At 42.5% G+C, this 16,908-nt stretch overlaps 1 protein-coding gene across 1 annotated transcript in view; it reads left to right on the top strand.

Moving 5' to 3' along the window:
- The first annotated feature begins 194 nt into the window (after positions 1-194).
- Positions 195-16,908, top strand: part of LOC139571423 (piggyBac transposable element-derived protein 5-like) — a 41,476-nt gene continuing 24,762 nt past the window's right edge. The window contains exons 1-2 of the mRNA XM_071394274.1: positions 195-860; positions 7,417-7,847. Of these exons, the coding sequence (XP_071250375.1) occupies positions 548-860; positions 7,417-7,847 (744 nt within the window). The 5' untranslated portion in view covers positions 195-547. The remainder of the gene's footprint in view (positions 861-7,416; positions 7,848-16,908) is intronic.

Genomic DNA, 16,908 nt, shown 5'->3' with positions numbered 1-16,908 from the left:
TACATGTGTTTTATATTCGTATCATAAGCAATAAGCAATTGATGGGGTATATGCATTTTCTAACCGCATCAGAAGACAATTCTGCTTTAATACCATAAGATGTGACATTACAGTGAGATATACAACGCTATTATCAACGCTATTGGCCAGCACATGAGAGCAACCCAGGTCAGCTGATCATGATGCCGCGTATTCATTGAAATCTCTACACAGTACGAGCCCATTTTACGAGCCACCAACGAAATAGCTGGCCCAACCCGGATGCGCAGAGGTGTGATCAATATTGATAATTTCGGTCTCTGTGCATAGCGCCTAAGGGTATTTAAGTACCCTTGATGAGGACAGCTCCTCTCCGGCACATGCTTTGAAGAAAGGGGAGAATAGAAGTTATCACATCACAAGTCTGCAGTAGGCCTAGCATAATTCTAAAAACGTACAGTGGGAGTGGACGTAGGTAGGTGTGTGTGGTACGAGTTTTTCCCAGTCGTGGATAGTTGCATGCCGAATATTGTGCGGTGTTGTAAGCAACAAAAAGCATCGACGAGAGATGGCGGAATGTGGGAGGAAGGCGCTGTCTGTCCTGGAGGCGGCTCGCTCACGCTACGAGAGTTTGCAGATCTCAGATGATGTTTTTGGGGAATCGGGAGATGACAGCAGCGACAATCCCTTTTACAGCACTTCGGGTGACTCGAATTCGGATAACTGCTGCATGGAGGCCGGCGACGATCAAAGGTCAGGTGAGACTGTGAATTGTCAAAGCGGAGGTCCACCCGGGTCCGTCTCAATAACTCAAGCAGAAGAGGATGGATGGAGCGACACCCTGCAAGATATCACGGTGGCCCCATACAACGAGACATATGGTATTTCATTTTAAGAATAAAGCCTCCCTTGACATAATGAATAGGATCATGATCTGATCTTCTCCATCATCTAAGGTGTGTGTGTGTGTGTGTGTGTGTGTGTGTGTGTGTGTGTGTGTGTGTGTGTGTGTGTGTGTGTGTGTGTGTGTGTGTGTGTGTGTGTGTGTGTGTGTGTGTGTGTGTGTGTGTGTGTACGCATCTAGTAAGTAGCCTATGATTGTAGGTCCTAACTCCTGATTGAACAGCAGGTCAAGAAAAAGAGGGAGAGAGAAAGAAAGCCCAAGTGTCCTTTAATAAAGGATCATGTCACAATATGGATTAATTTCTTGGAGAATTGTGGCTTATATGAATTTGGCTATTTAATTATCCAAATGAAATAGCCCACACTGCACTGCACTGGGGACCAAACAGTAAATGGACATAGGGGACAAGTTGCAGAGGAGCCTAAGAGAACTCTCTCTGCTTCTCTGTTCCTCTCCCTGCATCTCCAGAGACTAATATCGTTGTGCAACATCTTTGCCTGTTCAGCCACATGTATTTGCCAACTAAGGCATTGAAGTATGCCAATCTGAATTTTGGACCTCCAAGAAAGGTAAAAATACGATAGAGGATGTTCATTGGCAGGAATATTTAGTATTTTTTACATTGGCAATATACTGTAAGGTGACCTAGGTAGTCTATGGCGGTATAGTAAGAGCTGCTGTGTAGAACATGTTAGTGGTGCACGTCTTGAAAGCACCCCTAGATCGCTGTTTATAGTGCAGATTGTAGGCCTATATGTGTGGCTGCTGGATATGGACCAGGGAGCACTGTTTGTTCAAACATCATAGGTTGAGAGAGAGGCGAGGCACTGGCAGCCATGACAAATTAACTCTTTAAGTGGAGATGAATGACCATCTCCCCTCTTACATCTTCATGGAAGGTTCAGCTGCTACGATCAATGATGGAGGGCCTGTAAAGTAATGGTAATGTTTATTCCATTATCTCAGTCTCCTATTGCATGCCCATGGCAGAGTTTAAAGGTCCAATGTAGCCTTTATTTGATCTCAATATCAAATCATTTCTGTGTAACAATTAAGAACCTTACTGAGATTGTTTAAGATTAAATTGGTCAAAAATAGCTTCTTAGCAAAGAGCAATTTGTTAAGCAAGAATTTTGCTACTGTCTGGTAGTGGTCTGTGTGGGGAGAGGAAAACTGAAAACTTGTTGTTATTGGCAGAGAGGTTTGGAACTCTCATTCTTATTGGTCTATTAAGTAATTTACCGCCTGGAGATGTCACCAAGCAGGCCAAAACTCCATCTCAGCAATACAGGCTGATATTTCAGGCAGTCTTTTCCAACAGCTCTTACACTAAAAGGGCATTAGCATCCTTTTCACAATTTCAAAGTATTAATCCAACCTCATAGTGTGAAAATATATATAAAACACCGGTAATCATGTTTTTGACTGCACTGGGACTTTAAAGAGAATAAAAAAAAAAAAAATGGTTTCCCAGTGTTGCCACTGTAAAGTAATACCTAGTAGTTACCAGTTATACTTCAGGAGTTAAACCCATTCTAGTACCAACAACCTAACCAAATGTCATATTGTTATCCTTACAAATGTCCTGTAAAACGATCAATGTATTACAGTTCTGGTCAGTCGTATAATAGGTGTTATTGCATAGATACTGTATGTCAAACTAAATAAGCATGTGTAGGTTGAGGTTCCTCCCTTCATCATTACTCTGTTTGAACACTCTCTCACTGACTTGCAAATAAATGCCTCCCTCTCTCTCCAAGGTGGTCTGGGTGGTGCCTTGTGCCACTGTCACGACGTGAGAGAAAATCATGCCATCTGCCTGTAGGCTTTGGTATAGGCTTCATCACAGGCAATGATAGGTGGTGGCGTTAGCCAATACATTTCAGGCACAAGACATTGCCTTGGGAATCACTTCAGTATACAGAAGTCTTTGTACTTTATAGTCTACACTACAGTATGTGTGGCGGTCTCTGTCTCCACTAGAAAATGGTTTGATTTCTCACAATCACCACAAAGTTATTTGAGACTGTTGACACAAACAATAGTGTTGGCAGGTGTATTTGAAACAAATTCCTCAGCCAAATTGCAGTAAAAGCTTGACTGTGTCCAACCCATTAGTATATGAGCAAATAGGCAAGACACAGTGTGGCCAGGAAAGATGAACATGAGGTGGTTTTGTCATTAAGGTTAGGTCAACGGAAGGTTTCCATGCAGCAAACTGGTGCTCACTGAGGAGAAGACTGTCCAGTACAAGGTCCGCATGTCTCAAGGAGAAACTAGAGTTAGAACATCACTTCTACAGGACACTAGCTATCATACATAAATAAACCACAATATACATTTTACATTGGGAAAATGAGAGATGGAGTCTGTATAATTGATATTTAGTCCGATATGAAAATCCCACAGTTATAGCAGGGATAGGCAGTACTTAGTAAGCATGTCCATGGGTCTGAAATGTCATTCTATTAGTTAATTTCATTATCCTAGTAAAATCTCTGCAGTGTGTATATGCACGTTAGGACAACCTCCCTGGATTACAATATAATACTGTATAATCTATTACCGTATAATCTATAACCGTATAATGTATTATGTAACATAATTATGATAGAAAAGGCTGTAGAATCAAGCTCCATTTCACTTTATTGAATGGCACATACATTATCTACAGTATGTTCGTCTTAGACATTCTACCGCGGTGTTGTCAGGAATTTCCCACAATGGAATTCTTAATCAAGGGAATAAAACCATTCTATTCCATAAGTTCATTTTTGGCCAGACTTCTGTTTACTGTATTGATTTTATGGCATCTGTCTTTGGAAATCCCTGCCTCTAAGACAGTCATCCTGTATTTTGCACTTTGCTGCCAGATTTGAAAGTCTACTGGATTAAAGAAGTGGTTTTTGAAACCGTGTCTAGGTCTGTAGTGTGACCCACCCTTTGGCCTGTAGCCTAATTAGATGTATCTCTCACAGTCTGGGTTTGAGGAACTAAGGGCCCAAAAGTAACAATTTTTAGCTCTGTCAACCTGACATGTACACTCATTGCAAGAATAGTAAAATAAAAAGTATTTATTTCTTCGGCAAACCAAACTAGTTGATTATGGTCCTTTTGAGACCCAACATTTTCCTTATCTCTAGGCTGGACGTAGAGGACATGAGATTCTTCATTTTAGCCAAATGGCTTTTAGCAGTTGGCCAATCCAAACTTCCAGATATAGTTTGTTTCAGATATATCAATTTGTTCCAGAGAATGAGATAAATACTGGTTTACTGGGCCTGAACTTCTACTTCTGTTTAGAGACGCCTTCTCACTCCAGTGAATGTGCATACTTTACAAGTGTGCCAAGAAAAATAGGTGTGACTCTCTCTCATAATTAAAAGCGGATCATTTTATTACATATTTTGGTTCATCAGCTTTTAATTGAGAGCTCTTAGATGAGCTCTCTTGTGATTTATGGCTGCACCTTGGTTGAGGTGCTCTACTCCCTTACTGACTTTACAAGATTAGAGAGCGACAGTTCAATGAGTTTCATCACTGGTTTTGTGATGTGTCATTAATTAACCTTTATTTAACTAGGCAAGTCAGTTTAGAACAGGTTCTTATTTACAGTGACGGCCTCCCAGCCAAACCCTCCTCTAACCCAGGGCCTGCTTAAGTCCAGAGATACTTTACACCCACAGCTTACACAGTTAATTAACAGATGTGATGATGACCTGTGACAGCTCAGTGCTGCAGTTTTAATCAAGGTTCTATTCTTGGGTTTACGGTTGATATACAGTGGGTATACAGTGGATGTACACATTTACAGTATCAGTAAGAATATACACTCAGTGGCCAGTTTATTAGGTACATCCATCTAGTACCCCTTTGCCTCCAGAACAGTCAATTCTTCGGGGCATGGAAACGTTGCTTGGTATCAAGGGACCTTACAGTGACGGCCTCCCAGCCAAACCCTCCTCTAACCCAGGGCCTGCTTAAGTCCAGAGATACTTTACACCCACAGCTTACACAGTTAATTAACAGATGTGATGATGACCTGTGACAGCTCAGTGCTGCAGTTTTAATCAAGGTTCTATTCTTGGGTTTACGGTTGATATACAGTGGGTATACAGTGGATGTACACATTTACAGTATCAGTAAGAATATACACTCAGTGGCCAGTTTATTAGGTACATCCATCTAGTACCCCTTTGCCTCCAGAACAGTCAATTCTTCGGGGCATGGAAACGTTGCTTGGTATCAAGGGACCTAACGTGTGCCAGGAAAACATTCTCCACACCATTACACCACCTCCACCAACCTGTACCGTTGACACCAGGCAGGATGGGGCCATGGACTCATGCTGCTTACGCCAAATCCTGACTCTGCCATCAGCATGACGCAACAGGAACCGAGATTCGTCAGACCAGGTGTCGGACCAAATGTTTTTCACTCCTCAACTGTCCAGTGTTGGTGATCATATGCTCACTGGAGCCACTTCTTGTTTTTAGCTGATAGGAGTGGAATCTGGTGTGGTGGTCTGCTGCAATAGACCATCCATGGCAAGGATCGACGAGTTGTGCGCTCCGAGATGCCGTTCTGCACACCACTGTTGTACTGTGCCGTTATTTGCCTGTTTGGTCCGCCTGTTAGCTTGCATTCTAACGTTCAATTGAGCAGTAACTGAATGCCTCGATGCCCGTCTGCCTGCTTTATATAGCAAGCCACTACCATGTGACTCAAATGTCTGTAGGAGCGAACCATTTTCGTGAATGGGGTGGTATACCTAATAAACTGTAGCATAGAGTGCATAGTCTCTAAATCAAATCAAATCAAATCAAATCAAATTTTATTAGTCACATACACATGGTTAGCAGATGTTAATGCGAGTGTAGCGAAATGCTTGTGCTTCTAGTTCCGACAATGCAGTAATAACCAACAGTAATCTAACCTAACAATTCCACACTACTACCTTATACACACACACAAGTGTAAAGGGATAAAGAATATGTACATAAAGATATATGGATGAGTGGTGGTACAGAACGGCATGGCAGATGCAGTAGATGGTATAGAGTACGGTATATACATATGAGATGAGTACTGTAGGGTATGTAAACATAAAGTGGCATAGTTTAAAGTGGCTAGTGGTACATGTATTGCATAAAGATGGCAAGATGCAGTAGATGATATAGAGTACAGTATATATACATATGAGATGGGTAATGTAGGGTATATAAACATTGTATTAAGTGGCATTGCTTAAAGTGGCTAGTGGTACATTTTTACATAATTTCCATCAATTCCCATTTTTAAAGTGGCTGGAGTTGAGTCAGTATGTTGGCAGCGGCCGCTAAATGTTAGTGGTGGCTGTTTAACAGTCTGATGGCCTTGAGATAGAAGCTGTTTTTCAGTCTCTCTATGGGCCAGATGGCCGATTGGTGAGGGCCACAGCCCGGGGGAAGAAACTGGCTGGTTGGTGATGTGATGTTGTCCTCCCACTTGAGACTGTGGGAGATGATGGTCCCCAGGAATTTGAATGATTCAGCTGTGCTAACACTTGAGCCATCAATCTCGAGGGGGAGAGATGGTGAGGGGCGTTTTCTGAAGTCAACTACCATCTCCACGCTTTTGTCTGTGTTTTAGGTTATTGTGACTGCACCAGGCCACTACCCACTGGGCAAAAACTGGTTGAATCAATGTTGTTTCCATGTCATAAAAAAAAATACAAATCAATGTGGAAAACTGATTGGATTACAAAAAAAGTCATCGTAAGAAAATGTAGTCTTTTTTTCACCCAACTTTTAACCTAATCCATTGACGAGGTAACATTTTTTGTTGATTTCGCGTTGAATTCACGTTAGTTGACAACTCAACCAAATTTAACTGACGTCTGTGCCCAGTGGATAGCCGGTCGACCTCTCCACGGTACATGGACTCATTGCCGTTGGTGATGAGACCGACCAGAGTGGTGTCATCTGCAAACTTGAGTAGTTTGACAGATGCGTTGTTGGAGGTGCGGATTACAATGCATTGGAAACTACAGTATGTCAATGTCGATGAGTGGGCTTTTCCAAACGGTTATAGTTGTCGGCTTGCATAAGTGGGAATGTTCATCTGACACGTTCGAGACAAGACTTTTTCTATCCACTATAGTGTAGCACATGACAATAATGAACCCTTCCCTCAAGCACAAAAAGCTTGATTCTTGTTTCGATTACATTATGGTTACTGTCATGTTGAATAGAAGTTGATTGCAGCCCTAGGGTTGACAGCACAATCCAAATAACAAAGACTGGAAAGAAATGCTACACGTTGTGCTTTTTTAATTTACAAAATAACTCAATGCACAAAATAGCTCCATACTGTCACAGTAATGTAATTCCCTTTTTAGAAATCATAGTCGTTTACACAGTAAGACTCAATTTACAAGTAATGTGGGATTGATGCTGTCAAATGAAAATAACAATCTGAGAGGCAGGTTTTAATGAGCGAGTGATGCTTTGACTGCAGCTCCATCATCTGTCTGTCTCTCTCCCTGTCACCAGGCCCTACCCAGAGAATGCCAGCCACAGCCACTTGCATGGACTTCTTCCAGCTCTTTGTGCCCGACAACGCCATCCAGAACATGGTGACGCAGACCAACATGTATGCCAAGAAGTATCAGGAGCGCTTCGGCAGCGACGAGGGCTGGCGAAACGTGACTGCGGCCGAGATGAAGGCCTTCTTGGGCTTTGTGACTTCCACCAGCGTTCACCGCTGTGAGTCAGTGCTCAGCATCTGGAGCAGTGGCTTCTTTAGCAACCGCAGCATCGCACTCAAGATGAGCCAGGCGCGCTTCGAGAAGATTCTCAAGTACTTCCACATCGTGGCCTTCCGCTCCAGCCACGGCAGCCATGGCCTCTACAAGATCCAGCCCTTCCTGGACTCACTGCAGCAGTCGTTCGGCTGCAGCACCTTCCACCCCTCACAGACTCAGGTATGGCAGTAGGCTGCTGTGTGTACTGTTCAGCTTTGGACATGTTTAGTACAGATGACAGGGCTGGGGTCAATTCGAGTAAACTTGAATTTTATTTAAAGTTTTTCCTTTTTTAAATTATTTAAAATAAAATAAAAATCACTTCCTGAAGTGACTGCCTTCAATTCAAATTTGTTGACATTTGTGCCCAGCGGGAAGCTTGGTGTGTTCGGCTCTGGGTACTTTTAGAACAGACTCAAAATACAACACAGTGGTCAGATAGGTAGGTTGTCATTTGGACAAACATTCCTGGAACACAGTACTTTGTGTCCATGTTTGTTCTAGTTTAGAACAGACTCATAGTTAACTTCTTTGGGAGCTGAATATTTATCTGTGAAGAGTAAACTTGTTTTCTGTCTAATTAAACTCTATTCAAATGTTAATCTAATATCTGGCAGCAGCTGAATAACGTGTATTTGGGTCATTTAATTAAGAGGGATTGGTTAAGATTAAGTTCAGAAACAAGCCAATGCACACTGAATATCCTTGCTGCAATTTGAATTGATTGACATGAGCCAATTTGCACCCTCCCATGGGAATTTCACCAACTCTTTCAGAATCTTGGCAATGTGAACTTTCCTGAAAGGAGGACAACCTGTCTTCTCTTTCTGTGCTAGGAAGAAGTGGGCTGGGAGGATGCGAAGTCGAAATGTTGTTGCCTTCACAGAAATAATGACATATGACTGCCTCTGTGTTACATGTTAGAAGGTTATGCTGTATTTTGGTATCAAAGAGAGGGTCAGATTAGTGATCAATTTTTTTTATCCATAGTGACTTCAGACTGCAATTTCTGAGCCCAAAGCGTATTTCTAACTGATTTAGAATGTGTCCCTAAGCCTACTAGTTACTGCACAGGGTATTTGCACTAAATGTCAACGTAGCCATGTCAGGGATTTCTCCACCTGTCCTCTGTTCTATTTCAGTTTTAAGTTACTACTTTGACACAGACATACCCAACTTTGTAAAATAGCCAACCAATATAACAACCAGTATCACAACAAATATACCAATATTACGACCAATATAACAAGCACTATCACATCCAGTATCACAACAAATATAGCAATAGAACGACCAATATACAGTTGAAGTTGGAAATTTACATACACTTTGGTTGGACTCATTGAAATTCATTTTTCAACCACTCCACAAATTTCTTGTTAACAAAACTATAGTTTTGGCAAGTCGGTTAGGACATCTACTTTGTGCATGACACCTTTAAAACGCTTGTAAAATTCCAGAAAATGCTTTAGAAGGTTCTGATAGGTTAATTGACATCATTTGAGTCAATTGCAGGTGTACCTGTGGATGTATTTCAAGACCTACCTTCATTCTCAGGACCTCTTTGCTTGGCATCATGGCAAAAAATCAAAATAAATAAGCCAAGACCTCCGAATTTTTTTTAAAACCTCCACAAGTCTGGTTCATCCTTGGGAGCAATTTCCAAACGCCTGAAGGTCCTACGTTCATCTGTAGAATCAATAGTACGCAAGTATAAACACCATGGGACCACGCAGCCATCATACCACTCAGGAAGGAGACGCGTTCTGTCTCCTAGAGATGAACGTACTTTGGTGCGAAAAGTGCAAATCAATCCCAGAACAACAGCAAAGGACCTTGTGAAGATGCAGGTACAAAATTATCTATATTCACAGTAAAACGAGTCCTACAATCGACATAACCTGAAAGGCTGCTCAGCAAGGAAGAAGCCACTGCTCCAAAACCGCCATAAAAAAGCCAGACTACGGTTTGCAAATGCACATGGGGACAAAGATTGTACTTTTTGGAAAAATGTCCTCTGGTCTGATGAAACAAAAATAGAACTGTTTGGCCATAATGACCATTGTTATGTTTGGAGCTAAAAGGGGGAGGCTTGCAAGCCGAAGAACACCATCCCAACCGTGAAGCACGGGTGTGGCAGCATCATGTTGTGGGGGTACTTTGCTGCAGGAGGGACTGGTGCACTTCACAAAATAGATGGCATCGTGAGGAAGGAGAATTGTGGATATATTGAAGCAACATCAAGACATCAGTCAGGAAGTTAAAGCTTGGTCGCAAATGGGTCTTCCAAATGGACAATGACCCCAAGCATACATCCAATGTTGTGGCAAAATGGCTTAAGGACAACAAAGTCAAGGTATTGGAGTGGCCATCACAAAGCCCTAACCTCAATCCTATAGAAAATTTGTGGGCAGAACTGGAAAAGCATGTGCAAGCAAGGAGGCCTACACACCTGACTCAGTTACACCAGCTCTGACAGGAGGAATGGGCCAAAATTCACCCAACTTATTGTGGGAAGCTTGTGGATGCCTACCCGAAACATGTGACCCAAGTTAAGAAATGTAAAGGCAATGCTACCAAATACTAATTGAGTGTATGTACATTTCTGACCCACTGGGAATGTGTTGAAATAAATAAAAGCTGAAATAAATCATTCTCTCTACTATTATTCTGACATTTCACATTCTTAAAATAAAGTGGTGATCCTAACTGACCTAAGACAGGGACTTTTTACTAGGATTAAATGTCAGGACTACCAATATTACTGTCACGTTCGTTTGTAGAGATGGACCAAGGCACAAATGTAGAGTTCCACATAATTTATTATAAAGTGAAACAAAATAAACAATAAACGAACAACAAACTGTGACTACAGAGGTGCAACGTGCACTACTCAAAACAAAACAATATCCCATAACATACATGTGGAAAAAATGCTACTTAAGTATGATCCCCAATTAGAGACAACGATAGCCAGCTGCCTCTAATTGGGAATCATACTAAAACACCAACATAAAAAGAACACTAGAACCCCACATAGAAAATATAAACTAGACTAAACCCTATTCACGCCCTGACCTACTCTACCATAGAAAATAAAGGCTTTCTATGGTCAGGACGTGACAGTACCCCTCCCCAAAGGTGCGGACTCCGACTGCAAAACCTGAAACAAAAAGGGGGGGGGGGGGGGGGGTCTAGTGTCGGTGGCGGCTCTGGTGCGGGGCGAAGTACCCGTAGATCCAGCCATGGACCCAGGCTGAACACTGTGCCTGGACTGGACCTAGGTGCAGAAGAAGACTCCTGCCATGGAGCGGGACTGGACGCCGTGTTCGGACCGAACATCGGCGCAGAGAAAGAATCCTGCCATGGAGCGGGACTGGATGCCGTGTCTGGACTGGGCATCGGCGCAGAGGAGGGCTCCTGCCATGGAGCTGGACTGGATGCCGTGTTTGGACTCGACATCGGCGCAGGGGAAGGCTCCCGCCATGGAGCGGGACTGAAAGCTTTGCCTGGAATGGGCACCAACGCAGAAGAAGACTCTGGCCTTGGAGCTGAACTGGACGCCGTGCTCAGACTGGGCATCGATGCAGGGGAAGGCTCCGGCCATGGAGCTGGAGGTTCCGGACCGTTGACCGTCGCCGGAAGCTCCGGACCGGGAACCGTCGCCGGAAGCTCCGGACCGGGGATCGTCACCGGAAGCCTGGTGCGTGGGGCCGGCACTGGTGGTACCGGGCTGGTGACACGCTCCTCAGGGCGAGCGCAAGGAGCAGGCACAGGACGTTCTGGACTGGGGAGGCGCACTGGAGGCCTGATGCGTGGGGCCGGTACAGGTGGCACCGGACTAGTGACACGCACTTCAGGGTGAGTGCGGGGAGGAGGCACAGGATGTACTGGACTAGGGAGGCGCACTGGTGGAAGAGTGCGAGGAGCAGGCACAGGACGTACCGGGCTGTGGCGACGTACTGGAGACCTGGTGCGTATAGCCGGCATCAATGGTACCGGTTCGATAACACACTTCGCACGGCAAGTGCGAGGAGCTGGCACAGGACGTACTGGGCTGTGAAGGCGCACTGGAGACCTGGTGCATATAGCTGGCATCAATTGTACCAGAACTTTAACACACTTCTCAGGACGAGTACGGGGAGCTGACTCGGACGGCTAACACGCTCCTCAGGGCGAATGCCGTGCATACTACGCCAAACCAACGGCTCTCTCTCATCACTCTCCTCAACTTTCGCCAACCACTCCTCACTCAATCTATCCCAATATTCCTCCTCGGTCTCTCACTCACCCCTCAACTTCGCCGACTACCCCGTGTGCCCCCCCCCTCAAAAAATATTTTGAGGCTGCATCTTTGGCTTGCGTCGTGGCCGCGAACCCTGTCATCGTCGCTGTCCTTCCTTCACCACTTGCATCTCCCGCCATGGAAGGTGATCCTGTCCTGCCAGGATTTCTTCCCAAGTCCAGGATCCCTTCCCATCCAGAATCTCTTCCCAAGTCCAGGATACTTCCTCCTCCTGGGCACGCTGCTTGGTCCTTTGTTGATGGGATATACTGTCACGTTCGTTTGCAGAGATTGACCAAGGCACAGCGAATGTAGAGTTCCACATAATTTATTAGAAAGTGAAACTTAGCCAAACAAACAAACAATAAACGAACAACAAACCGTGACTACAGAGGTGCAACGTGCACTACTCAAAACAAAACAATATCCCATAACACACATGTGGGAAAAATGCTACTTAAGTATGATCCCCAATTAGAGACAACGATTACCAGCTGCCTCTAATTGGGAATCATACTAAAACACAAACATAGAAAAAACCAATTAAACCCCTAGTCACGCCCTGACCTACTCTACCATAGAAAATAAAGGCTTTCTATGGTCAGGACGTGACAATTACAACCAATATAACAATATTACAACCAATATAACTACAAATATAACAACAATATTACAACCAATATAACTACAAATATAGCAATATAACAACACTTTTACAATCAATATAACAACCAATACAACAATATTACAACCAATACAACAACCAATATAACAATATTACAACCAATATAACACTATAAAAGGCAATACAGCAACCAATACAACAACCAATACAACATATAACTACCAATACAACAACCAATATAACACTATTACAACCAATATAACACTATAAAAGGCAATACAACAACCAATACAACAACCAATATAACAATATTACAACCAATACAACAACCAATATAACAATATTACAACCAACACAACAACCAATACAACAACCAATATACCAATACAACAACCAACACAACAACCAATACAACATACAACAACCAATATAACAATATTAAAACCAATACAACAACCAATACAACATATAACAACCAATATAACAATATTACAACCAATACAACAACCAACACAACAACCAATATAACAATACAACAACCAACACAACAACCAATATACCAATACAACAACCAACACAACAACCAATACAACAACCAATATACCAATACAACAACCAACACAACAACCAATACAACAACCAATATACCAATACAACAACCAATATAACAATATTACAACCAATACAACAACCAACACAACAACCAATATAACAATACAACAACCAACACAACAACCAATACAACAACCAATATACCAATACAACAACCAACACAACAACCAATACAACAACCAATATACCAATACAACAACCAATACAACAACCAATATAACAATATTAAAACCAATACAACAACCAATACAACAACCAATATACCAATACAACAACCAATACAACAACCAATATACCAATACAACAACCAATACAACAACCAATATACCAATACAACAACCAACACAACAACCAATACAACAACCAATATACCAATACAACAACCAATACAACAACCAATATAACAATATTACAACCAATACAACAACCAACACAACAACCAATATAACAATACAACAACCAACACAACAACCAATACAACAACCAATATACCAATACAACAACCAATATACCAATACAACAACCAATACAACAACCAATATACCAATACAACAACCAACACAACAACCAATATACCAATACAACAACCAATACAACAAGTTGGTGGTTGAGGATTTCCCTCTAGTGGTGCGGGGGCTGTGCTTTGGCAAAGTGGGTGGGGTTATATCCTTCCTATTTGGCCCTGTCCGGGGGTTTCTTCGGATGGGGCCACAGTGTCTCCTGACCGCTCCTGTCTCAGCCTCCAGTATTTATGCTGCAGTAGTTTGTGTCGGGGGGCTAGGGTCAGTTGGTTACCTGGAGTACTTCTCCTGTCTTATCCAGTGTCCTGTGTGAATTTAAGTATGCTCTCTCTAATTCTCTCGTTCTCTCTTTCTCTCTGAGAACCTGAGCCCTAGGACCATACGTCAGGACTACCGGGCATGATGACACCTTGCTGTCCCCAGTCCGCCTGGCCTTGCTGCTATTCCAGTTTCAACTGTTCTGCCTGCGGTTACGGAACCCCTACCTGTCCCAGACCTGCTGTTTTCAACTCTTAATGATCGGCTATGAAAAGCCAACTGAGATTTATTCCTGATTATTATTTGACCATGCTTGTCATTTATGGAAATTTTGAAAATCTTGGCTCTCTCTAATTTTCTCCTTCTCTCTTTCTTTCTCTCGGAGGACCTGGGCCCTAGGACCATGCGTCGGGACTGCCGCCCGTGGTGACTCCTTGCTGTCCCCAGTCCGCCTGGCCTTGCTGCTATTCCAGTTTCAGCTGTTCTGCCTGCGGTTATGGAACCGCCACCTGTCCCAGACCTGTTGTTTTTCAACTCTTGATGATCGGCTATGAAAAGCCAACTGAAAATTATTCATGATTATTATTTGACCATGCTTGTCACTTATGAACATTTTTGAACATCTTGGCATAGTTCTGTTATAATCTCCACCCGGCACAGCCAGAAGAGGACTGGCCACCCCTCATAGCCTGGTTCCTCTCTAGGTTTCTTCCTAGGTTTTGGCCTTTCTAGGGAGTTTTTCCTAGCCACCGTGCTTCTACACCTGCATTACTAGCTGTTTGGGGTTTTAGGCTGGGTGTCTGTACAGCACTTCGAGATATTAGCTGATGTACGAAGGGCTATATAAAATAAAATTGATTGATTGAACAACCAATACAACAACCAATATACCAATACAACAACCAATACAACAACCAATATACCAATACAACAACCAATACAACAACCAATACAACAACCAATAAAACATATAACAATATTACAACCAATACAACACTATAAAAGGCAATATAACAACCAATACAACAACCAATATAACAATATTACAACCAATACAACACTATTACAACCAATATAACAATACAACAACCAATATAACAAGATAACGACCAATATCACAACAAATATACCAATATAACAACCAAAATAAAATATTACAACCCGTATAACAACCAACATAACAACCAATAAACCAATATTACAACCAATATACCAATATCACAACCAATATACCAATAACAGCCAATGCAACAACCAATATAACAAGATAATGACCAATATCACAGCCAATATCACAACCAATTTAACAATATTACAACCAATACAACAAACAATATAACAATTTAACAACCAATATAACAACTACTATAACCAATACAACAATTTAACAACCAATATAATAACTAATATAACCAATACAACAATATTACAACCAATATAACAACTAATATAACCAATACAACTAATATAGCAATATCACAACCAATATAACAATATACAGTGCATTCGGAAAGTATTCAGATCCCCTGATTTTTTTAACATTTTGATATGTTACAGCCTTATTCTAAAATGGATTACATAGTTTCCCCCCTCATCAATCTGCACACAATACTTATAATGACAAAGCAAAAACAGATGTTTAGATTTTTTTTCAAAACCCCACCCCCCCCAAAAATTGTAAATATCACATTTACAGAAGTATTCAGACCCTTTACTCAGTACTTTGTTGTAGCACCTTTGGCAGCGATTTACAGCCTCAAGTCTTCTTGGGCACACCTGTATTTGGGGAGTTTCTCCCATTCTTCTCTGCAGATCCTCTCAAGCTCTGTCAGGTTGGATGGGGAGTGTTGCTGCACAGCTATTTTCAGGTCTCTCCAGAGATGTTCAATTGGGTTCAAATCCAGGCTCTGGCTGGGCCACTCAAGGACATTCAGAGACTTGTCCCGAAGCCACTCCTGTGTTGTCTTGGCTGTGTGCTTAGGGTTGTTGTCCTGTTGGAAAGTGAACCTTCGCCTCAGTCTGAACCTTCGCCTCAGCTCAGAGGTCCTGAGCACTCTGGAGTAGGTTTTCATCAAGGATCTCTCTGTACTTTGCTCCACTCATCTTTCCCTCAATCCTGACTAGTCTCCCAGTCGCTGCCGCTGAAAAACATCCCCACAGCATGATGCTGCCAACACCATGCTTCATCGTAGGGATGGTGCTAGGTTTCCGCCAGACGTGATGCTTGGCTTTCAGGCCAAAGAGATCAATCTTGGTTTCATCAGACCAGAGAAGCTTGTTTCTCATGGTCTGACTCCTTTAGGTGCCTTCTGACAAACTCCAAGTGGACTATCATGTGCCTTTTACTGAGGAGTGGCTTCCGTCTGGCCACTCTTCCATAAAGGCTTGATTGATGGAGTGCTGCAGGAACTCTGGAGCTCTATCAGAATGACAATCACCTCCCTGACCAAGGCCCTTCTCCCCCGATTGCTCAGTTTGGCTGGGCGGCCAGCACTAGGAAGAGTCTTGGTGGTTCCAAACTTCTTCCATTTAAGAATGATGGAGGCCACTGTGTTCGATGGGACCTTCAATGCTGCAGACATTTTTACGTACCCTTCCCCAGATCTGTGCCTCGACACAATTCCTTCCACCTCATGGCTTGATTTTTGCTCAGACATGCACTGTCACCCGTGGGACCTTATATTGACAGGTGTGTGCCTTACCAAATCATGTCCAATCAATTGAGTTTACTACTGGTGGACTCTAATCAAGTGGTAGAAACATCTCAAGGATGATCAATGGAAACAGGATCTGAATACTTATGTAAATAAGGTATTTCTGTTATTTATTTTTTATGCATTTGCAAAAATTTAAAAACTGTTTTCGCTTTGTCATTATTGGGTATTTTGTGTAGATTGCTGTGATTTTTTGGGGGGATTTTTTTTTAACCCATTTTAGAAT

Source organism: Salvelinus alpinus, chromosome 3 (assembly GCF_045679555.1).
Source record: "Salvelinus alpinus chromosome 3, SLU_Salpinus.1, whole genome shotgun sequence".
In the NCBI taxonomy this organism is placed as follows: Eukaryota; Metazoa; Chordata; class Actinopteri; order Salmoniformes; family Salmonidae; genus Salvelinus; species Salvelinus alpinus.
This window is presented reverse-complemented; position numbering and strand designations above follow the sequence as displayed.